Source organism: Lagopus leucura, unplaced genomic scaffold, assembly GCF_019238085.1.
Source record: "Lagopus leucura isolate 7727_CA_CO unplaced genomic scaffold, USGS_WTPT01 35276-2_obj-0_obj, whole genome shotgun sequence".
NCBI classification, from domain to species: Eukaryota; Metazoa; Chordata; class Aves; order Galliformes; family Phasianidae; genus Lagopus; species Lagopus leucura.
In genome coordinates this window covers 1-22,257 of record NW_024966714.1, presented here as the reverse complement: position 1 = coordinate 22,257, position 22,257 = coordinate 1, and the positions used below count along the sequence as shown (strand labels likewise).

The 22,257-nt window shown below is 55.6% G+C and overlaps 3 protein-coding genes across 4 annotated transcripts; 1 reads left to right on the top strand and 2 right to left on the bottom strand.

Annotated features, from left to right (window-relative positions):
• Nucleotides 1-3,137: 3,137 nt before the first annotated feature.
• On the bottom strand, nt 3,138-9,933 carry DCAKD (dephospho-CoA kinase domain containing). Its single transcript, XM_042893394.1, is given in 6 exon segments — nt 3,138-4,162; nt 4,243-4,330; nt 5,809-6,012; nt 7,494-7,611; nt 9,699-9,809; nt 9,811-9,933. Coding segments are annotated over 6 exon segments (915 nt in total). The 5' UTR covers nt 9,919-9,933; the 3' UTR covers nt 3,138-3,876.
• Nucleotides 9,934-9,955: 22 nt separating this feature from the next.
• Nucleotides 9,956-19,998, top strand: NMT1 (N-myristoyltransferase 1). The gene is made up of 12 exons (XM_042893393.1): nt 9,956-10,120; nt 12,891-13,002; nt 13,556-13,700; nt 14,457-14,575; nt 14,761-14,852; nt 15,258-15,374; nt 15,790-15,960; nt 16,320-16,428; nt 17,035-17,205; nt 17,720-17,887; nt 18,030-18,167; nt 18,918-19,998. Exons 1-12 carry the CDS (start codon nt 9,993-9,995, stop codon nt 18,936-18,938), a joined length of 1,491 nt encoding a protein of 496 aa, XP_042749327.1. The 5' UTR covers nt 9,956-9,992; the 3' UTR covers nt 18,939-19,998.
• Nucleotides 19,969-22,251, bottom strand: LOC122192744 (1-phosphatidylinositol 4,5-bisphosphate phosphodiesterase delta-3-like). 2 transcript variants are annotated; one of them, XM_042893396.1, is made up of 6 exons: nt 22,020-22,246; nt 21,542-21,658; nt 21,322-21,470; nt 21,042-21,177; nt 20,563-20,712; nt 19,969-20,494 (listed from the first exon to the last, which is right to left on the bottom strand). In XM_042893396.1, exons 1-6 carry the CDS (start codon nt 22,231-22,233, stop codon nt 20,406-20,408), a joined length of 855 nt encoding a protein of 284 aa, XP_042749330.1. In that variant the 5' UTR covers nt 22,234-22,246; the 3' UTR covers nt 19,969-20,405. The 2 variants fall into 2 exon arrangements, with proteins under 2 accessions (XP_042749330.1, XP_042749329.1); XM_042893395.1 differs by lacking the exons at nt 19,969-20,494; nt 20,563-20,712 and having other exon boundaries at nt 20,719-21,177; nt 22,020-22,251.
• Between the last annotated feature and the right edge of the window lie 6 nt (nt 22,252-22,257).

Here is a 22,257-nt window from a genome sequence, read left to right as displayed (position 1 = left end):
TCCTTCCTTCCCTCCCTCCTTCCCTCCTTCCTTCCCTCCCTCCTTCCCTCCTTCCCTCCATCTGTACATCCTTCCATTTATGCACACCTCCCTCGATCCCGACCTGTATCCACCCATGCACACGATTGTATTCTTCACAGCCACCCATCCACACATCCTCCCACCCATGCATCCATGCATCAATTTAACCCCATATCATTTGCACAGCCATCCATCCATCCATCCATCCATCCATCCATCCATCCATCCATCCACCCATCCACCCATCCATCCTTTCATCCCTCTACCCATACACCTGACCATCCATCCGTCTTCCACACATCTACTCATGAATGCACCTATCCTTGTTTCCATGCATGCATGCACTCATTTGTCCACCCTTCCACCCATCCCTCCACCCCTCCATCCATCCACCCATCCATCCTTCTATCCATCCATCCTTCCATTCATCCTTTCATACCTTAATCTCTCCATCCATCCCCCCACACATCCCTCTATCCCTCCAGACCAGCAGCCCTTCCAGCACTGAGAGGGGGCACCATGACCAATTGCCTCGTTGGGCAGGAGAGCTGATTAAATGAAGGTGTTAATGTGGAGTTTTCCAGACAAGCAATGGTGTGGTGTGGTGTCTGGGCACTGTGACAGCAACATGGAGCTGGAGAGAAAGAAACAGAAGGGGAAACTGAGGCAAGTTCTAGCACAGTGCTCCCTTGTCCCTGCTAAATGCTTTGGCCACGGTCCCAGCCACCGTGCGCCCACCGCAGGCCAGACACCCCAGTGGCTCTTTGGTTGCCTGCTTGGCTAGAGATGTGGCTGATGGGGTGGCTGGATGGCTAGGCAGCCGGCTAGTGGGATGCTGGCAGCTGGCTAGCTGGTTGGCTGGCTGGTGGGTGGCTGGGCGCTGCGCTGGTTAGCTATCTGGCTGACTCGATGGCCAGCAGGCTGGCTGGTTGGCTAACTGGCCGGTTGACCATCAGGCTTTCTGGCTAGCTGGGTGGCCAGCTGGCCAACACACTACTTGGGTGACTCAGGGAGCTAGCTGGCCAGCGGGCATGGGCTAACCCTCATACCCAGCTCAGTGCTGGGCGATGCCCCCACCCCAGGGGTGACCCTGGCGCAGCTTTGGGGTGAGGCTGGGGCACTACATCCCCCAGCCCGTCCCCATTGCATGGATGCTCATTACAGAGGCTGTGGGCGCAGCGGGGCCACCACCCTCCCACCGCTTGGCAATTAAGGGCTGCCAACACCGATACTTAATTAGAGCCTGGCTGATCGAGACAGCCGGTGACTGATGGAAAATCACTGCTTGCCTGGCAGCAGGGGACAGGGATGAGGCGGGCGGACGGGACCAGCTCGAGGACCATGGGGACACGTTCCCCAGTGCATCAGGGACCATGGGGACGCATCCCCCAGTGGGTTGGGGACCGTGCAGTGACAGGGGTGACGGCCTACAGGACGTGCAGGGGAGCGGCTGTGGCACTGCCAAGCGGCACTGCGTGACACCCCCAGGCCACGCAGTGACAGCAATGCTGGGTGACACCCGCAGGCCACGCGCTGGCAGCAACGCTGTGCGATGCACTGTGGGATGGCGGTGACATGAGGCCGGGTGACACCCGTGGGCCATGCAATGACATGGCGCTGTGTGACACCCGTGCGCCAGGCAGTGACAGTGACTCTGTGTGACAACCCATGGGAGCTGCAGTGACACTGTGTGGCACCCCGTGGCCAGGCAGCAACAGTGACACCCCGTGCAGCGTGCAGTGACAGTGACACCGTGTGACACCATGGACGGTGACGCCGCGGGGCTGTGCTGCAGCACTGTGCCATGCATGCAGGACCATGTGGTGATGGTGACACTGTGCCATGCTGCAGGGACCACGTGGTGACAGCGACCGGGACACTGGCGCCGTGAGTGACGCCACTCAGCCCTCTCTTCCTGTCCCTAGGGGCCCCTCTTTGGGTGTTGGGTCCCAATCCATGCCTGGGGACAAAGGGACACTGCTGTCCCCACAGCCTGGGTGCCTCCACGGACCCATGCTGGGTGGCAGCCACCAGTGTCACAAGCACGGAGGTCTCAAGCAGGCCTCGTCTACCCAGATGGATGTGCATTGCCCTTCGGGTTCCCTCCAGAGCCATCGATTGAGCTGTCGATGGCACAGAGCTGAGCCATTTGTCACCGGTGGGGACAGCCGCTGAGTGCAGGGTGTCCCTGAAAGGGTCAGGGATGTGGCCACAGGGTGTGCCCCAGGTTGTCCCCAAAACTGAGGGACATGGCAGCCAGAGGACACCCGCAGTGGGGGACCATCGTTGGGTACCCATGGGGGACGCAGCATCTGATTCCAAAGCCGTGCACTGGGCTCAGCGTCCTCCCCACGGGTGCCAGCTGTGCAGCCAGGACACAAGATGTGAGCCCAGCTCAGCCCCACAGCCGGGCAGTGCACATCCCCATCCCCACGCTGGGCAGCACTGCGCCTCTCAGCCCCCCTGAAATCAGCCCTCCCTTGGCCCTACTAAACTCATTAGTGCCTGGGAAACGTCAGCGGGGCGGGAGCGGAGCGCCAAATGTGATTACTGTGCCAGCCTCACTGCCCCCGGCCTCATCGCAGCCCCATTTATCGCAGAGGCAGCGAGCCGGGAGGGAGGAACGCAATCAGTGCTTATCTCTGGCTTAGCCTGTCCTGCTCCAGCCCTGATTTATGGCTTGCTGGGAGGGACTCCCGGCCCCAACATCACCACCGCAATTAAAGGCACATTAAAAAGCAGGAGAAGGGCATGACGGAGAGTTATTGCTTGTGCTGGGATGCTCAGACTAAGCAGCCCAGGGCCGGGACCCACAGGTCCCTGCAGCCACGCTAACTGCAGGACCCGGAACCCCGCTGCACTCTGTGCTCATGAGCCCAGAGCTGAGAGCAGAGCTCAGGGCCAGGGCTGAGCCACGGCCCTGCAGGAACCGAGGCTGCAGAGCTCCTGGGACCAGAACCAGGCTCTGCATCGGGAACACATCAGCGTGCTCGTAAGCTTTGCTTGCACACAATGAACTTTACAGAGCGCAGCCGTGCCCCAGCATAGGAACAGCCTGGGAGAAGGCCAGGAAAAGAGCAGCGCTGCAGCCCGGAAATCTCAGAGCCACGGGGAGCTGTCTGCTGGTTAGTGCTTTATTAAACCAAACGCCAAGAGCCAGCACCCGCCTCGCTCAGGCTCATCCTCTCCAGTAGTGCCTTCCCAAGGGGCAGCTCCTGGGTCTCAGCCCTCTGGGGGTGCATCAGGCCCTCAGCATCATCCCCCCTTGGGAGGTAATGCTCACGGGGTTGTTTAGGCTGCAGAAACACGGGGCAGAGGGGATGCGAGCAGCCAGCTGTACACCCAGCCCTGGGGAATGACGTGCTGCTGGTTCCCAACCACAGGTTTAAAGTGAAAGAGGGAGAAATCTCATATCTAATCCCAGGGGATCAACCTGGGGACAGTTAGCAGCAGGAACCAGACCTGAGAGCCCATCTATTCCCCCCATAAAGAGATTGCCATGGAAGAGGCTGAGGTGCCTGGATTCACCACAGGTCGGAATGCCACCATTCAGATCTCTGTGGGGCTAAGAAGGGCCTCATCCCCTCCATGGGAGCTGTCTCACCCACAGATGGGCACCATCTGAGCAGAAAGTTAAAGAACAGAGACGTGAGATGGTGCTGGAAGAAAACTCACATTCACCTTGGGAAGTCAGCAGGAGAAAACCTCACCCCACTGTCTGCATTCAGCTGGCAAAGCTCATTAAAACAGGTGGCCTTTCAGTGCCCTTTTCAAACCTGGAAATCCAGGCCTTTGGAAAACAACTGAGGGGGAAAAAAAAAAAAACAAGAAAAAAAAAAACCCTAAAAAGGTGAATTAAGAGATGAAACGTTGGAGGAGGAGGTACAGCAGCCCTCCGAGCGCAGCCACGGCCGTCCCCACCGCCAGCCGTGCCCACAGGAAGTCCAGGGAATCCTCCAGCCTCGCGTGCAGCCGCAGCACCTGCTGGCGCGTGCTCTCGCGGTCGCCGGAGTTGTCGATGACGTGAGCGGCCAGGCGGCGCTTCTCATCCAGCGGCAGCTGCGAGGCAATGCGTGCTTCGGCCTCAGCCTGGGACAGCCCGCTCCTCTTCCTCAGCCGTGCCAGCTGGGTCTGCGGGTCGCTGCGGGGCAGAGGCGGCGCTGAGCTGGGCACGGAGGGACGGGGAGGTGGCCCAGTGCTCGCAGCTCGTGTGGCGCTTACCAGTAAACCAGGACGGTGTGCTTCATGAACTTGGTCAACCTCTTGGTCTCGAAGAGCAGAGGGATGTCGAGGATCACATAGCGGTAGCCTGCAGGAATGACAACACCCCCAAAAGGGTCGGCGTTACACGGATTCCCAACAGCCTCACACGTGCGCTGCAGCTGCTCCGGCAAAGCTCTCCGTGAGCGCAGCTGCTCCGAGAGAACAGCAGCCCCCCTCCTTTCAGACAGAGGAAATGGTTTCAGTCCAAGTTTCTGCAGGGGAAAGAAGAAAAAAAAACAAAACCAACCGAAACCCTAACCTGGATGATCTCAGACCAAAGGTGAAGCTGCAGAAATATAATGAGGAGATGAAACAAGAAGCTCAAATGGAAGCGGCAGTGCAGTGCTGGCAGGAGCAGCAGTCACACATCGTCGCCAGCCTCTCCAGGGGAGCAGCGCCCACAGCAGAATTTGCTCTTCTCTCTTTCAGCTGTCCGAGGCTCTGCCAGGCTGCAGTCAGCTAAGCCGATGTTTCCCGGCTCATTTTCCAGCTTAGTTTTCTTCCCTTTTGGAAAGCTTTAGCTGAGCAGTTTCACTTTTCCCAAAGCGAGCAAGGAGATCCTTGCAGACGGCTCTGCTGGTTTATAAACAAAGCCAGTGCTCCCCATCCAACCAGGCCACGGCAACAAAAGCCTGGACAAAGGCACAATCCCCCAGCAAACCACCATTTTACCAGCATCTCTGTCTAGAGATGCTTCTTGCTGCCCTATGGCTTGATCAATAGAGCCTTCCTTACAGAGCAATCCTCGGAGACAGCATCCAGCTATCCCAAATCATTAAAACCTGACTAATGAGGACAAAGCAGCCTGCTGAACACACACTGCACTCTCGCCAAGGGGCAGGACAGGGCCTTCCTTCTGAGTTTGCAGCCTGGGTTCAGAACTCGGAGTGTTTTGGCTCCCAGCTCTCCTGCCTGTTGTTTCCCTTGCCTTCTGCTCCTTCCACCCCAAATCTTGGGGTCCCTGTGCAGCCCTATTCAGCTGTCAAGCAGCTCAGCTTTGATAAGCTCCACAAAACCAGACTGACTCTATTAAGACATCCTTCTGTCTACACGGAGACCTCCGAAACAGCTGGTGATCTTATCTGGCATTTGATTAGACCAAGTCTGACAGCTGCATTTGTTATATTTATCAGGGGGAAAAGTGGGACTTTGGAAAGCACAGCTGTCAGCCCATTTCTCACCTTATCGAGACTAAAAGTGCTCTGCAGCTTTCATCGAAGCCCAGGGAGGCTGGGAGCGGGGAACAATATTTGGCCATTTCAGAAGGTATGACATTATCCAAAGAGCAATCTCCAAAGAGGCCTCACAATGCCTTTCTCAGGCCCTGCAGATGTACTGTAAACCATAGAAGAAGAATGCGAAGGGCAGCGGTGAAAGGCAGGAAGGGCAGCGATGAAAACTCGGAACACCGAAGCTAAAGGCCACCAGCGGCGGAGCACAAAGGCGGCCACTCAGCTCCGCTCCCCTTCCCTGCCCCTTTCTCCACATTGACACGGGCACAGCCAGCAGCCCCGCCGCCCTTACCTAGCACAAAGTACTTCAAGACTTGCTTCAGCATCTCCTTCTGGATCTCGGGGTGGGTGATGGCGTTCAGCAGCTGCCGTTTCTCGGGGTGGGAGAAGATGATGTTTCCCAGCGCCTCACGGTCGATCTCTCCGCTCTCCAGGAGGATCTCGGGGCCGAAGCAACGCACGATCTGCCGATAGGCCTTCAGGCGGGGCTGCACCACTGATAACATTAAACAGCCGGAGGTCAGAGACAACCGCACGGCACAGGCAGCTTTTGCATCAGCAATCGGCCTCAAATGAGGTTTGCTCATTAAACAACAGAGCTTGAGAGCGCATCTGCCCGCCAGCACGCACCGGCAGACAGCTGGCACCGGCGCTGCAGGCAGCGCTCCGCAAACTCTCAGCCCAAGGTCCCTCCGAGGGCTGACGCCTGGGGATCGAAGCGCTTTGGGGACATTAATTCAGCGCCACGACCGCCTCGGACGTGCTGCACCGCCGGCTCTGGCTGTCACAAAGGTGTTTTGCTGCTTTTAGCCTCAGCCACCAAATTCTTAGTGAGAACGAATGCAGCGAGCGCCTCAGAGATCGATTCCCAGCAGGTATTTGGGGGGGACTCTGACGTTAAACGGGCATCAAAATCACCGACAGAAAGAATGAAATAATAAAAATGTAATTAAGATCAAGCTGAGGCTGGCCACAGAGAGTGGCAAACCAGATGTAATTTCCTCTCAGAAATCCAGGAACGTTGCCACAGGTTGTAACCATGGGCCAACCTAATAAAAGTCTTTAAGGCCAATTTCTTTCTCCATCGGAATTTCACGGCGAGGCCGTTGCAGGGTGGGGCAGATCCATACGTGAGCACACACATAAAAAAGGAATTGGAGGAAAATGAAGCGATTGGTAGAAAACTGACATCAAGCATCCGTAGCGCTTTCCTACGGCCTCTGAGGGCTCTGAGCACCTCCAGCAAATTTCCAGCGCCTCCAGGGGAATTACAGTGCAATAAAACGTGAGGGCATCGCAGCTTTGAGTGGCTACATGGTAAGATCTTCCACAAACAGAGAAGTGCTTCAAAATGACACAGCCTGCACCGCTGCTCAGCCCCAGCGCCGGGGTTTCTAAGCAGCAAGGTGCAGACGTGCAGGAGCACAGCCTGAATTCCCTCTGAACTGAGATCTTTGCAGCCTCTTTTTTTTTTTTTTTTTCTTTTTGAGCACATTAAGGCACAAATGATTTTGTGGATGGATTTCTCTGTATTCACAGCCAGCACCAGGGGAATTCTTTCAGCTCAGTGATACCACCCAGCATAACTGAGTTACAGGGTGAGGTCCTGGGGCTCAGGAGGTCGGATCAGCCCACGGAACCCAGTGTAAGGAGAAATGCATTTCTTTTGCCAAGAGCTCACTTTCAAAGCCGGAAAGCACTGACTGCATTGCACTCCTGGAGAGGGAAACTCAGGATAAGATTTCCCCTGGCATTTGTTATTAGGACATTATTTTTCTTTTTTTTTTTTTTTATTAGAAATATATCTTAGTTCCAATCCCCTGAGACAGCTGCTCCACACATCCCCATCGGCTGGGGGAATGGGAGGGAAGCAGATCTAATGTACCCAGAGCACCCTCTGCCGTCTGCGCGTCACTGCACATCAATCCCAGTTGTCAGGGGAACATCGGGGAGAAAGATCAGCAATGCAGAACGAACCCTCTCTGGCAATAACATCAGCATCAATCACGGCACAGCCCAGTTCCCGGAGCACGGCCACCACTGTGCTCTTCCCCGACGCGATTCCACCCGAGAGCCCGACCAGGAACATTGCGCTCTGAAATAGAAAGAGAGAGCTGAAAACGTGCCAGGACGTGGCTGTTTTGTTCATCAAATATTTATACCAAACAAGCAACTCCATTCAGAGCCCAGTCATACATTTTCAGGGAGTCACTGAAACATTATTAGAGTCTTGGCACCCCTCTGAGCTGGGTGCCCACGCTGAAGAACAGAGCCAGGTTAAACAAGGCTTCCCCAGAGCATGGGGATTCTGGCTGTGCCTCACCTACAGCGTCCCAAATCAGAGGGCACCCAATGCTTCTGGCAGGGTGACACAGGATCTGTGACAACGGGAAGAACTCACTCAGCACTTCAGCCCACGAGGACAGATAGTGAGCCCTGCTTGATCTCAACAGATGGGGAGCAAGAGGAGACAAGCTACCTCTGACATAATCAGGACGCAGACCACAGGAGACTGCAAGTAAATCACATCTCTGCACTACCTGGAAGCCAGCACTGTCATCGGCAGCACGCACCGCATGGACAGCGCAACGGATGCAAGAAATCACGGCTCTGAGCAGTAAGCTCCTGGCTGTCAGCTCACAAACAGGCATCAGACACACAGCCCTGTGCCTGCTGATAGCCCAGGGGCCGGTTCAGCCCTTTGCCAAATCGGCTGTGAGCAGCTCCATCCCCTTAGTAACCACATCCCTGGAGTGGTGGGCTGCTCTTGGCCACCCCTCATCCTCCTCCTAGCCAGACCAGGGGAAGCTCAGCCTCTCCTGGAGAGGCACCTGCCCCAAACCCTGACGATCTGTGTGATTTCAATGCTTCCTCTTTGCTAGAAAAAGACACCTGCGTCACGACTCAGTCCTACAAATGGGATCCAGAGAGGGCTGGATGTGCTCAGCAGCAGCTGAAGGCAGTTTGGCAGAGGGAGGAAATGGGAGTTAGAGCAAAGAGAGGAAAGCCAGCAGCACCTGCCAGCAACTTCACTCTGTGGCTGCTGAGAGTACACAGAGCCCACAGCAGCACCATGTGCGCTCTTCCCTTCCTCTTGGCAAACAGATGGGGTTAACTCCAGCAAGAAGGGGGAATTCAGAGAGGGCAGCCACAACAAACATCAGTGATCTCCAAGAGGCTGAAGTAAATCCTGAGCTTTGTTGCCAAGTGAGCACCTGACCCCCATGGGGCATTCCCTCCTCCTATGCCCCCCTCACCTTCAGAGCAGGTTTGGATCCAGCCCTGGATGTTCTACATGTTCTACACCCTGTGATGTGAGCAGTGCTGGTGTGGGGGAGAGGAAATGGCTCAGGCCATCAGTACCCAGCTTTGTGGGGAGGAAACTCTTTTCCTGTTTAGAAACATAAAACTCTCCTGCCCATGTAAAGTAAATACAGCGTTTCTAAGCGCAGTAACCCCAAGCTGTGGCCCCAGCTGGGACCTGGTCCCAACAAACCTATTTCTGTCCTGTTACGTGATCCCAATGAATCTATTTCTGTCCCTCTGTTATGTGCTCCCAACAAACCTATTTCTGTCCCTCCATTACAGACCTCTGTGAGCTGACAGCTGCAGGAATTACTGAGGGGTAAAGGAGCAGTGTGAAAGGCTGGCATCCAAAATGCAGCCCAATGGAGTTTGTAAGCATTTGTACAGCCACAGGGACCAGACGAGACCCGTGGTGCGAGGTATCAACGTGCTGTGAGGTGTGAATGTTAAACGATTTGATTTGTACACAGGGGCTGATCATCCCTTCCTGCAGGAGCCAGATGCTGCTTTTCCCCCAGAACAGAGCAGTTTGGGGCGGTGTTGGTCTGCCCTAATTAAACAAACAAACAAGAGGAAAGCCAAAACCAGAAGAGAAAAAAAAAAAAAATAAAGTAGTGAATTCAATGATTTTACCACACAGAACAGAGAGGCCTAACGGCCCACATCCCAAGGAGCCGTGACTGAAGGCCAAAGTGCACCAACTTCACTCCGAGCTCAGCGCCGGGGGCTCGGCAATGAAAAAAAAAATGAAATTAAAAGAGAAAAAAGTAAAAAAATAAATCATGATCTCAGCGTGGAAATCCGCAGCCACACCCCCAACCGCAGCCCCTCAGCCGGGCCGAGCCAGACCCGCAGCCTCGCCCCCTACGCACTCACCCGCTGCCGGCTTCGCGCACCACGCAGTGTAGCGCACGCCGATTGGGTGGGAGGAACTGAGAGTGCCGCTCTCAGCCAATCAGCGCCACCTGCATTAGGATCGGTCCGACCCCCTCGGGCAGGAAGCGGGTCGGGGGCTGCAAAGGCTGACGGGAGTTGTAGTTCCCGCCCACGCCCAGTCCGGCCAACGCCTACCCGCGCGGACTACCGCTCCCGGCATGCCCGGCGGCGCGCTACCCAATCACAGCGCGCTTTGTTGTGGGGGTGCGGCAGCCGCCGAGGCCCCGTTTCAAGATGGCGGACGACAGTGAGACAGCAGTGAGGCGGCCGCTGGCGAGGCCTCAGCGGCCGTCGGCGGAGGAGAACGACCACGAGCACTGCAGCGACTGCGAGAACGAAGCGGAGCGCGGCTCGAAGCGGGGGTGAGCGCGGCGCGGGGGCGGCCGCGGGGCCCATGGAGGTGGGCAGCGGCCGGGAAGTCAGCGCCGCCCCGCCCCTGGCGCGCGTTGATTGGCCAGCAGATAACATCGCGCGTTGCGATTGGACGAGCCGTTTGTCGGTCGGCCTGGGGGCGGGCCGTTTAGCTTCCATTCACTCGTATGTGTGAGAGCGTGTGCTGAAGCTGCGGGGTCGGGCCCGATCGTGGCGTGGATGGAGGCAGGGGGCGGAGACCTCGGGGATTCTTGCAGTTTTATGCCGAATTCTGGGTGCTTTGGTTTGTGCCATCCTCCTGCCTGCAGCCCCCGCTGGCTCCTACAGCATCGCCGTGTCACCCAGTGCCACCTGCTTGGCACCCATCAGCGCAGTGCTGGGGACACGAGGTGTGAAGCGATGACACAGACACTAGCAGTGATCCCACACCATTCGCACTGAAGTTTTGTGCCTCTGCCTGGCACATCCCAGCCTTGCCAGGCTCCCACCTGCATCCTAGGAACGGCCTTTCTCTTCCCGTCAGCAGTGATCTTGCCTGTCTGGTAATAAAAGGTCATGCAAGACATACTACAGAAGCTGTTTTACAGCAGCACAGATGTGCATTTCTATTTTATTTGCCTCCTGGGTGTGGCATCATGTCTCCTTTTAATGGGTTTAGCCATGCTTGGAAAGGTTTCTCTTCTCCTCTGCTCTTACATGATTAGGTTTGCAGGAACCAGGACCAAGCAGAGAGCAGACATGGCATTTAATCACTGCTACTGTGCTTTCTCGGCATGATTTCCCAGTACAGCTGTTCAGATGAATGGTGGCTGATGAGTGAGCTGGGTTAGGAAGGGTTGGGTGCCGTTGAGCAAGTCACATAGTCATTAAATTTGGAGGAGTCCTCTAAGATCATCCAGTCCAACCCCAACCCATCCCCACCAGATCCATCCCCTCCATGCCCACTCATAGAACATTAAGGTTGGATAAGACCTCTAAGATCATCCAGTCACACTTCAACCCATCCCGATGTCCACTAACCATGTCCCCCAGTGCCACATCTGCAAGGGCACGAGGTGAGTGCTGTCCCCAGCACAGAGCACAAAGGGGTGGTTTTTGGGAGCTGTGCCTGGGGCTGTCCCTCTGCCAGTGCCCAGTTTGTGCTTGGAGCCATCAGCTCTTGGCTCTAGGCTGTAGGAACTCAGCACTATTACTGAGCGATAGCAGCACTTCCTTTCCTTTTAAGGACAGGAAGGAGGAATTGACATCCCCCGCCCGGGTTCTGTGTCAGCACTGGGAAGTGGCTCTGTGGTGAAGCACAGAGTTCATTTTCCAACAGAGAAAACTTTTCACACTTTCATGTTTCTTCTCATTTCCTTTGTGTGGAAGCGGTGTTTCGTTGCTGTTTCTGGTTTGCTGCAGAACACATCACAGTGATGATGTCCCGCCATCTGCCCGCCCCCACAGCCTAATGAGATTACCTGCACCCAATTAGCCACACAATTAGTTTGTCAGGAGGATTTTCCAGCATCTAAATGTGGGACAGACACAGCTCCTCATCCACCACCTCTCTGATTTCTAAGCATGGAGGTGTTTGAGGAGTTGGAATCACAGAAAGGTTTTGGTTTGATGGGACCTTAAAGCTCATGCAGCTCCACCTCCCCCCATCATGGGCTGGTGACGCCCTGCTGGCTGCTTCCCGTCACCTCATCTTGTACCTTAACATCTCTTTCAAGAATCATTAAGGTTGGAGAAGACCTCCAAGATCACCAAGCTCCACCCAACTCGTCCCTGCTATGCCAGTAGCCCATGTCCCGAAGTACCCAGATAGGTCTGGTAGCGCAGCCGGTGTGCCTTTCTCCACCCATGTTATCTGTCAGAGCAGCTCTTGGGTTGACGAGATAGGAGAGGAAAAAGGCTGTGAGCACATCTGGGAGAGCTGTGGGCTCGAGGCAGAGCTGTCTGTTCACTGACAGATGGATGGAGAGCAGCCCCGTGCACTGCGATTGGGGATGTTTGCAATTTGTGCAGGGCACGGGGGTTAATTTGGGGAGTTGGAGGGGATTGGGCACGCTATTTGTTTTGCTAAATGGACTTTAAAATAGAAAATACCTCTAACCGTTGGTATTTGCTTTGCTAAGTGGGTTTAAAATTGAAAATCCCTCCAAGCACGGCTGTGAGTCCCAAGGACTCCGGCGTAGCTCCCATTCTCTGCATTACATTTCCTCTGTGCTTTGCCTGATGGGCTGCATTCATTCCCCAGCTGAAATCTGCTAATGCGGAACACTCAGCTCTGATTTCTTCCTGCTCACGACATCTTCACTCATAAATCAGGGAGGTTTTTTTCCCCTCTTCTACCTGTTGGTAAAATAATTCCGCTTGGGCTGAACTTGTTAGCAGGAGTTTGGAGTGGAGAGATGCTGTGTGGGTCCATGGACCGAAGACATATCCACACACACAGAGACCTCTTGGCTTTGGCAATGGGGTTTCTCCTGGTGTGGAAGCTGCTGGAGCCTCTAGCCATGGAGGCAGGCAGCCCTTGGTCCTGGCCACCAGCTCAGATGGCCCCAGTGCATCCAGAGGTGCCTCCAACCTCAACCAATGCATGGTCCTCAGCTGGAGGACAGGGGAAGGAAGGGGACTGTGAGGCCAGGGCTTGGAACAGGGAGCTTTTATTTTCCTTAGGGTGTTTCAGAGGCTGTGTAAGTGTCCTCAAAAAAAAAAACAACACCAAAAACAAACCAGCCCAAAAACTGCAATGATGTTTCTTTTGTTCCCTAGTGGCTTGAGTCCAGTGAATGACAGCGGAGCCAAAAAGAAGAAAAAGAAACCAAAACGGAAGAAAGAAAAAGGAGGAGATCAGCCCGACCAGGCTCAGGACCAGCCAATGAAGGTGAACATCTCAAACCTTTCAGGGCGGTCAAAATTACCCCGGTGCTGACACTGCCTGCTGTTGTATTCAGGCACTTGGCTGCTCGAAAGCCTTCATGTTTAGAGTGATTTCCTGGCTCAGTGCATGGGAATTCCCACTGCTGTGGGAGGTGTTGCTGCAGGGTGAATGCAGCCCGTTGCTGGGTATCAAAGCCAGCTCCACTGAAAGGCTCAGACTGGCGCCTCTCAGCTGCTCTTCCCGAAATCAGAGCGGGGATGGCAGGGAATGGCCGCTCTGTGCCACCATGCCTGGCTGCCAGCTCAACAAACCCATTTTCCTACACTTGGACAACATTCCCTGGTGTTGATTTTTGTTTAATTAACATAAGAACAGCAGCAGGGGCTGCCTGCCCCTCTTGGCTTTGCCCTGGACTAGCAGCGAGAGCCTTGGGAAGGAGCATGGGAGGTGCAGGGTTTGTCCCTACCCCATTGGTACCCCCAGCACTCCTCACGAGGAGCTGAAACACAGACCTACAAGCTCAGCATCCTCATTTCGTCTTTTTTTTTTGCCCCAGGTCAACTCTTTGCCCGCTGAGAGGATCCAGGAGATTCAGAAAGCCATTGAGCTCTTCTCTGTAGGCCAGGGCCCTGCCAAAACCATGGAGGAGGCCAGCAAGCGCAGCTACCAGTTCTGGGACACGCAGCCAGTGCCCAAGCTCGGTACGTGGCCCGGAGCCCCCAGGCTGTCCCAAGAAGCCCTCACAGGAGATGGGAGCATAGTATGTAGGTTTATCTGAAGTTGTTGTGGCTGCAGATTGTCTGCACAATCTTCACAAGGCAGTTCCCAACACTTCTTGCTGCAAACGCCGCGTGTGATTCCCTTTTCATGCTGTCAGCACCCGTCCGAGGCTTTGTTTGGTCTCAAAGGGCTGTTTGCTGGAAGTGATACCCAGCTTTGGTCCCTCTTTGTGCTTGTGCTGGGAAATCATTGTGGAATACCAAAGGCACGGGGTTACCGAGGCAGCAAAGCCTGGTTTGTGTTTGCCCCTTTCACCAGAGGATCCTGACGTGGCAAACCGCCTCTGTGCCCATAAACCCCATTAGTTGGGAGGTACAGCATGAAAGGGGTGGGGAAGGAGAGGCACCAAACAGCCACAGTGCACCAAAATGCTGACTGTGCTCTGGCTGACTGCCCCACTGTCCATCTCAGTGTTTTAGGCATGCAGTGTTACATGGATGAGCACTTCCAGAGGCGGAGGTGGGGACAGTTCTTGCTGTGGGCTTTGTTTGCCTCCTCATTGCCTGGAAACTTTTTCAGTGCCATTTGAAGGCAATTCCTCAGCACTGGGGTGTGCATCTTTTGACAGCCATGCTGCTGTGGCTGCTTTGCCTGCATGAGGGCTGAGGTGCTGAGAGCCCAGAGCAGGTGCTGTGGGGATGGAGGTGATTTTCATAGTTCCCTGCTCTCTTTGGCAGGAGAGGTGGTGAACACCCACGGCCCCGTTGAACCAGACAAGGACAACATCCGCCAGGAGCCATACACTTTGCCCCAGGGCTTCACCTGGGACGCGCTGGACCTTGGGGACAGAGGCGTGGTAAGTAGGGGCAGCTCAGTGTGTGAGTCCCCATCGCATGGTTCAGTGCTTTGACGTCTGGAGTGATTTTTGGAGTGCTGAAGCCACACCAGAAGTGTTCTGGATCCTGGTTCAGGGCTGCTGGCTTCAGCAGGTGAACAGTGCTGGTTGAATAACTCGCTTGACCTGCTTGATCTCTCCTCCAGCTGAAGGAGCTGTACACGCTGCTGAATGAGAACTACGTGGAAGATGATGACAACATGTTCCGCTTCGACTACTCTCCTGAGTTCCTGCTGTGGTGAGTGGCAGCGCAGCCACAGAGCAGAGGGTGAGGGATGCTGCGGGCTCAACCCCGGCCAGAGCACTGCAGCTGCTTCCCAGTGACCCAGAGCTGCAGGATGAAGGTGACTGCCAAGTAACACTGCCAGCAGTAGCACTTGGAGACCTGTTATAGCTGAGCTGCTGTTTCCTCGGGGCATTCGTGAATCGAGGAGTGTTGATTTCTTCCTGTGTCAGGCCAGAAGGAGCAGGAATGCCTCCCAGTGTTCCTGCAGTGTCACTCTGTGGTCACCTCTTGTCCTCCTGCCTGGGTGCCTCGGTGGCCTGGAGCAGGTTTTGGGATGTTTCAGGGAGGCAGCAGGAGGTGCATGTAGAACCTCGGGTGTGCTGTGTGCTGTGACCACAGCGTGTGTCTCTCCTCCAGGGCGCTGCGTCCCCCAGGCTGGCTGCCCCAGTGGCACTGTGGTGTCAGAGTGGTCTCCAGCAAGAAGCTGGTTGGGTTTATCAGTGCGATTCCTGCCACCATCCACATCTATGAAACGTAAGTTCTGCTCGCATGAGTTTCTCATCCTGTCCCTTGGTGGCATTCCAGGCCGATGCCCTTCAGCCATGGAGATGCTTGGCTGCTTGGAGGATAAGACTGGGGATATTTAGGATGGGCTGCAAGGTTCTGTGCAAGGATGCCATGTAGCTAACAGCCCTGAGGGCTGTTTTCACCATGAGTGAGATGAGCGTAGAGCTCTGCCCCACAGAAATCCTCCAGAGCTGGTTGGAGACTATTTCCTGAGAAAACCTCGTGTGGCAGCTTCAAGGAGAGCTCTCCAAAGCCAGACCTTGCTCCTTGACCTCCCATGGGCCTTGTCTGTGTTTCAGGGGAGCTGGAATTAAATTGCTCAGGGCGTTGGATCCCGCTCAGCACAGTTGGGTCTCACGCTTTGCATTGTTTCTTTCCACAGAGAGAAGAAGATGGTGGAGATAAACTTCTTGTGTGTCCACAAAAAGCTGCGTTCAAAACGAGTGGCTCCGGTCCTGATCCGTGAGATCACACGAAGGGTTCACCTGGAGGGGATCTTTCAGGCTGTTTACACAGCAGGAGTGGTGCTGCCAAAGCCTGTGGGGACATGCAGGTGAGCTCCAGTTCTCTGAAAAGACTTAGGACTGATGAAAAGCTCTGCCCCTTGTGCTGCAGAGGATGGGGATGGCTGCACTTATCGGTGTGGGGCTCCCTGAGGCAGCACACGTCAGCCTCAGCCCAGGTTTCTCCTCCCTGCAGTGTCCTTCAGGGATTATCCCAGCAGCTTTGCTTAAGCTGCTCCTTTATCACAAGGCAGGAGGCTCTGCAGCACACGCTCTTGTTTTTCTCTCCTGGAGCTCCTGGCCGTCCCCTTTGCAGTGTTCTCGCTTGCCCTCTCATGGCAGCTTTGAGAACCTTGCGCTCCTTCCCACTGCCCAGGAACGACCTCCCCCAGCAGATGTGTTTGTGCAGGTACTGGCACCGCTCCCTGAATCCTCGGAAACTCATCGAGGTCAAATTCTCCCACCTGAGCAGGAACATGACTATGCAACGCACCATGAAGCTTTACCGGTTGCCCGAGGTGGGTGAGCTGGGAGTTGGACACACACAGACCTCAGCAGAGGCTGAATCCTCTGCATGGAGGACGGGCATTGGTTTATGTAGTAAATAGCTTTATCGAGCCATTAGGTTTTATTTAATCATTGCTTATTTTACCTGGGTACCTGCATTTTGAGGGTGACTCCTGGCAACCACAGGAGCCCTGCGATCTTTTGTTTCACGGTGACTTACATCCCGTCCTCCTGGTAGAACAGGAATGCAGAAGTGACAGCCTTCATCTGTCCAAATGCAGCCTCATGGTGCCCTTGAGTTGGGTCAGTCCCTCATTCCTCACTCACACTGATGGGTTCTGGTGCTGCCGTTGTCCTGCTGGGGAACTTCCCCATCTGGATAGAGGAGAAAAACAAAGCGTTCAGTTTGCCACCACCTGCCCTGCCCTTGTTTGTTTCCTTCTGGTGGTGGGAGCTGTCTGTCTCATTTGGAGGAGGCTGTTTTTCTATAGCTGCTGCTTTTTGAGCAGAAAGTCAGACCCACGTCTCAGCTCAGAGGCATCTGGGGAGTGAAGGCATTCCTTTGGGGACAAAGCTGCCCTATACGTGGTGCCAATGACTTTTCTTGCTTTCTGCAGACCCCCAAGACTCCAGGCTTGCGGCCAATGGAGCACAAAGACATCCCTGCAGTGCACAAGCTCCTGACCGAGTACCTGAAGCATTTCCACCTGACGCCCGTCATGAGCCAAGAGGAGGTGGAGCACTGGTTCCTACCTCAGGAGAACATCATCGACACCTTCGTGGTGGAGGTGAGGGGGAGGAACGAGGCAGGGCTGTTTTCTTGGGATCATCTTGGTGTGAGCTGCTGCAGGGCGCTGCTTCCCATGTGGGGAGAGCTGCCCCAGCTCTCAGGGAGCCCTTAGAATTGTAGAATCATTGTGGTTGGAAAAGACCTCCAAGATCACTCAGTCCAACCCCAAGCCATCCCCACCATGCCCATCAACCACGTCCCCAAGTGCCACATCTCCACATTTTGATGGCAGGGAAACTAAAAGGGCATTTCCAGAGGAGGCAGAAACAAAGTGATGCATATGAAATCCAGTCCAAGGCCATAACTTCAAACCCATCCATACAGCACGTACAGCAGTGTGAAACTGAGAACACTGTGTGGAAATTTAGGGAGTTTCACCCCTCCAGGAAAGAGCTGGGTGGTCTGAGAGCAGAGAAGAGAGCAGATCAGTGCTCCCATGCTACAGTTTAAAGGCTCTGGGCAGGCATTAACCCAGCCCTTACACGCTGTGGTGTCACACTTTTGCCTTTCAGAGCACCCCAGGGGAGGTGACAGACTTCCTGAGCTTCTACACGCTGCCCTCCACCATCATGAACCACCCGACCCACAAGAGCCTGAAAGCTGCTTACTCCTTCTACAACGTCCACACCAAAACGCCTCTCATCGACCTCATGAGCGACGCTCTCATCCTCGCCAAGTCGGTGAGCACAGCGGGGCTGGGCAGCTTGGAGCCTCATCATCCTCATATTTTGGGGTGCAGAGAGCCAGAGAGGGGTCAGGAAGCACTCACACGGGAGAACTGCCCAGCACATAAGCTGATGGCTTTGTATTTTGCTCGTACAGAAAGGATTTGATGTCTTCAATGCACTGGATCTCATGGAAAACAAAACTTTCCTGGAGAAGCTGAAGTTTGGGATTGGGGACGGGAACCTGCAGTATTACCTGTACAATTGGAAATGTCCCAGCATGGCACCAGAGAAGGTGAGTGGGGTCCTCCAGCCCAGAGGACCTGAGGGACGGGCTCCAGAGGTGGGGAGTTGCAGCTGAGAGGAGGTTGTGGGCTGGCAGATACACAGCGGTGGGCGCAGCGGTCCTTTCTGTGTGCCTTGAATGCACTGTGCAGCACTACAGCTGTGTGTCAGCCTGGTACAGGACACCATGGTGGGACAATACCAGCAGGAGCCCCTCTGGAGGGAGCTGAACTGCTCCACCACACGGCATTGTGGCTCAGCATCCATCGCATTCCCAGGGAGTCCTGGGTGGGATGGGAACCACGCTGGGTGTAGCCCTGGAGAGCCGGGCGCCATCCTGCTGTGCAACACAGTGCTCCTGCAGTCTGCCCATCGCGACAGCTCATTAATACTAATGGCATTCATTAGGGTCTCTGCCATCCTGAAGGCAGGAGAGCCCGCAGAAGCTCGTTAGAGGTGTGAGGGCTGACAGGTATGGAATTAGGGATTTCTGACACCTCCAGCTGCGAAGTCCGGGCTGATCTGAGTCACGCAGCTCCCACAGGGCACAAATCCACGCAGCTCAGCGCAGCTTTGCTCCACCACTGAGCTCCCAGGGATCTCTGCAGGGCTGCTCGAGCAGCTCCTCACCAGAGAGCTGGTGGGTTTGGGGCTGCAGCCCTCCCAGCAGCAATGGGCCGGGAGTTCCGTCCATCCCGGCTGGGTTTGAGGTAGGAGACAGTCACTTGTCGCTTGCAACCCACATCTCTTTGCTCTCCAGGTTGGACTGGTGTTGCAGTAAGTGACCCTGTGAGGATGGCACGCTGTCACTGAGGAGCCTGGCCTGGCTGAATGTGGCACCACATGGAAGTGAGCCAGCCCTGCCAGCCCCGACTGATGTCACCGACTGCATCCCCAGGCAGCGGCAGTGCTCTCCTTTGTTTTGAATTAATTGCATCCTCCTAAAGACATGATCAAGGGAATGTAACTGCTGAAACTAGCTCATGATTGGCATATAATGGAGTTAACGGGTGAATAATAAAAGTATATATTATATATATTTTAAATCTTTCCTGTTCCAAATTGGCACGAATGCATTCAGCTGCTGAAGGCTACCACCTGCTCCTTGGTGCCATCCCTCCCTGCTTGGGAACACCTCAATATTTGGTTTTAAGGGCTATTTGTGCAAGCAATGCCTTGTCCCTTCTCCTCCCTAGCCTCGGAGACTTGAAGCCTCAGGGCGAAGATGCAGGGGACCCAGCTTGGAGCACATCCACATCCGCTACCCCAGGCCACCTCGGCGCACTGTGCTCAGATGTTTTTCTCTCCACGCCACCGAAGTCCAGCCTGCATGCCCTACAACGTGCCATCAGCCTTCCTGGGGGCTCAGCTGCTCCCAGTGCCTCCTGCACAGGCTCAGAATCAGGACCAGATTCGTCCATGGAACCCTTTTTCCCAAGAAGACGTCTGTTTCTATTGCTCCATTGCTCTTGATCTCCACGCCAAAGGTTTCAGAGCTGCACATGCCCATCTATGCACTCCCAGTGTCCCTGTCCCCCTACTATGCAAGCAGCTCTGCATCCCCTCCTGTGCCCCACAGAGCCAAGAGCCGCCCTGCACTGGTGATGGGGACATCAGCTACAAGTACTGAGCTGGGAGCACGTGGGACTTTCTGGGGCTGTGGGACAGTGGGGTGAACCAGGCTTCAACAAGCCCCCAGCACTGGGGAAAGCATCAGAAAAGGGGGCTCAGCCATTTCCCCCTGCATCTCCTCCCTTTGTCCCCAGAGCCACCCCTCCTGCAGGTGACAGCAGGTGAAGGGGACATGGGGCAAGCTGTTCAATAAACCTTTATTCAATCCACTGGGCACCGGGTACAAATCTCTGTCAACAGTTCTCAAGCACCAAACCATGTGGTTTGCGCCACGGCTGTGGAGGCAGGGTCTCCTTGGGGACATTGTGGCAGGCACCATCCCTGCAGCCCAAAGGAGTCGGGATGGAGCCGGTGAAGCTGCTGTCACCATCATGTCCCTCCAGATGCATTGGGAACATGGTGGCTGGGCCACCCCGTCCTGGTTGTCACCATGTCCCCATCTCCTCCTGGTCTCAGCCAGAGGGGAAAAGTGGGGTGAGAGCGCAAGCAATTGGGACACAGGCAGGGTCCTCTACCCCACTGGAGACCCCAGGCAGCCCTGCTGTCACCCTGGCTGGACAGCAGTGTCCCCTTCTGTCCCTGCACCCCATTCAGGAGCACGTTGGCCACGGGGACATCATGGGCGTTTGCATGTGACGTGCACAAAGAGCGTGGCAGGGGCCAGGGACGCACCGTCCTTGGAGAGCAGGTGGATGTGGCGGTACCCTGGGGACAGAGCAGGCACCGAGTAGGAGACCCGGGGTTGTCCCCTCCCCCAGTAGGGGGGCACCCACCTTCTCGCATGCTGCCCAGCGGCAGCGTGAACTGCCCCACGAAGTCATTGCAGGAGGTGCTGTCGTGGTCCTCCACCACAAAGCGCACCAACGCCAGCTCAGGGACCCGCAGCTGGAACGTGAGCGTCTTCTCCCAGCGTGGGTTGAAGCCTACAGGAGTGCGTCAAGGGGGGTCATTGCCCAGGGAATGGGGAACAGTGGGAGCAGGCTGAGATGAGCTGGGAGGAACGGGGACCGTTATGGGGTCAGGCTGAGATGAGCTGGGAGGAATGGGGGCCAAACTGGGCCCGGGTTGAAATGTACCGAGAGGAATGAGGACCATAATGGGACAAGTTGAGATGTACCAGGTGGAATGGGATGGCACTGGGATATACTGGAGGAAAAGGTGGGACCAGACTGGGGTATATTAAAAGAAATGGGGACCATAATGGGACTGGGTTGATGTGCACTGAGAGGAATGGGGATAATAATGGGATCACCGTTGTTGCTCCTGTAGGTGGTTTGCTGCTTGCTGCAGTCCGCTGTCACCCCATAGATCTCCACTCTGACAAAAGGGTCCACGATGGAGCTGAGCTTCTCCCGGTTCAGCTTTGGCAGCTGCTGTGCCGTGATGACCTGGGGACAACAGGGGAACAGGCTGACACCGTGGGGGTCCCTGTGGGAAGGGACATTGGGAAGGCGTGGCGGGTGGCACGTGGCTGGACATGGGGTTGGTGTCACCCATATGGGATGCAGGCAGCAGCAGTAGGGGAGCCTCACCCTGATGCACAACACGAGGGGGTGGGGGCTGCCGCTGTGGGGGTTGAGCAGGAATTGGGGTTTCAGCACGTAACCACAGCCCCCGTTGCCCAGGAAGCGCCCGGTGTTCAGGTCCATCTCATAGCCTGGCGTCTGGAAGTTGAGGGCCACTGCAGGGACAGAGACGGGGCCATTGGGGTGGATGTTGCATCTCAGGGGACGTATGGGGCTGAGGGCTCACCTAGCTGGCAGCCGGCGTTCCACATCTCCTGGGGATTGTAGTTGGAGGAGGTCATCTTCAATCCCAAAGGGTAGACGCGGCTCAGCTGCCGGGAGGTGTAGCGCACAAACGTGGGGCCTGAGTGGGACAGTTGGGTGGGGGCCACATGGTGACACGGACCTCAAAACCTGACCCCAAAACCTGTCCCCAAACTTCAGACCCTGACCTTGAGTCTGGATCCCAATGGACCACAAAACCTGACCTTCATCCCAACCCCAGACCTGATCCCAAACAGACACACTGCACCCAAACGCCAGATCCCAAATGTTGACCTTTCCACCAGAGCCCCCATTCCCACCAGTCCTGAGCATCTTGTGCCAATGCTCAAACCCAGCCCATGGGCCACCTCAGCAACCACAACCTTGTGTCCTGGAGTGGCCAGAGCAGCTCTGTCCTCATCTCTGTCCCTGACCCCCTGTCCCCATCCCACTGCCTTTACCTGCCTCCTTGATGAGTTTCCGAGCCTTCCTCTCGCTGAAGGAGGACATCTCATAGGGCCGGGACTGCTGTAGGGCCTGGGCCAGGCCAGGGAAGGGAGTGGCCTGGCAGTACACCACCATGGCTGACAGCTCTGGGGCCACATGGGAAGCATCTTTGGCCTGTGGAGTCACCCCAGAGTGATGGAGGTGCCAAAGCAATGGACATCCCAACATGTCAGATACCCCAAAGCAAAGGAC

Bases quoted from the DNA above. Each gene is read 5' to 3' on its own strand.
- NMT1 (XM_042893393.1), top strand. From the start codon at position 9,993: ATGGCGGACGACAGTGAGACAGCAGTGAGGCGGCCGCTGGCGAGGCCT. The intron at 10,121-12,890 runs GTGAGCGCGGCG...TTTGTTCCCTAG, and splicing joins GAGCGCGGCTCGAAGCGGGG to TGGCTTGAGTCCAGTGAATG. The intron at 14,576-14,760 runs GTAAGTAGGGGC...TCTCTCCTCCAG, and splicing joins ACCTTGGGGACAGAGGCGTG to CTGAAGGAGCTGTACACGCT.
- LOC122192744 (XM_042893395.1), bottom strand. From the start codon at position 22,233: ATGTTGGGATGTCCATTGCTTTGGCACCTCCATCACTCTGGGGTGACT. The intron at 21,659-22,019 runs GTAAAGGCAGTG...TGTCCCACTCAG, and splicing joins GAAACTCATCAAGGAGGCAG to GCCCCACGTTTGTGCGCTAC. The intron at 21,178-21,321 runs GTGAGGCTCCCC...TGTTGTCCCCAG, and splicing joins CCCTCGTGTTGTGCATCAGG to GTCATCACGGCACAGCAGCT.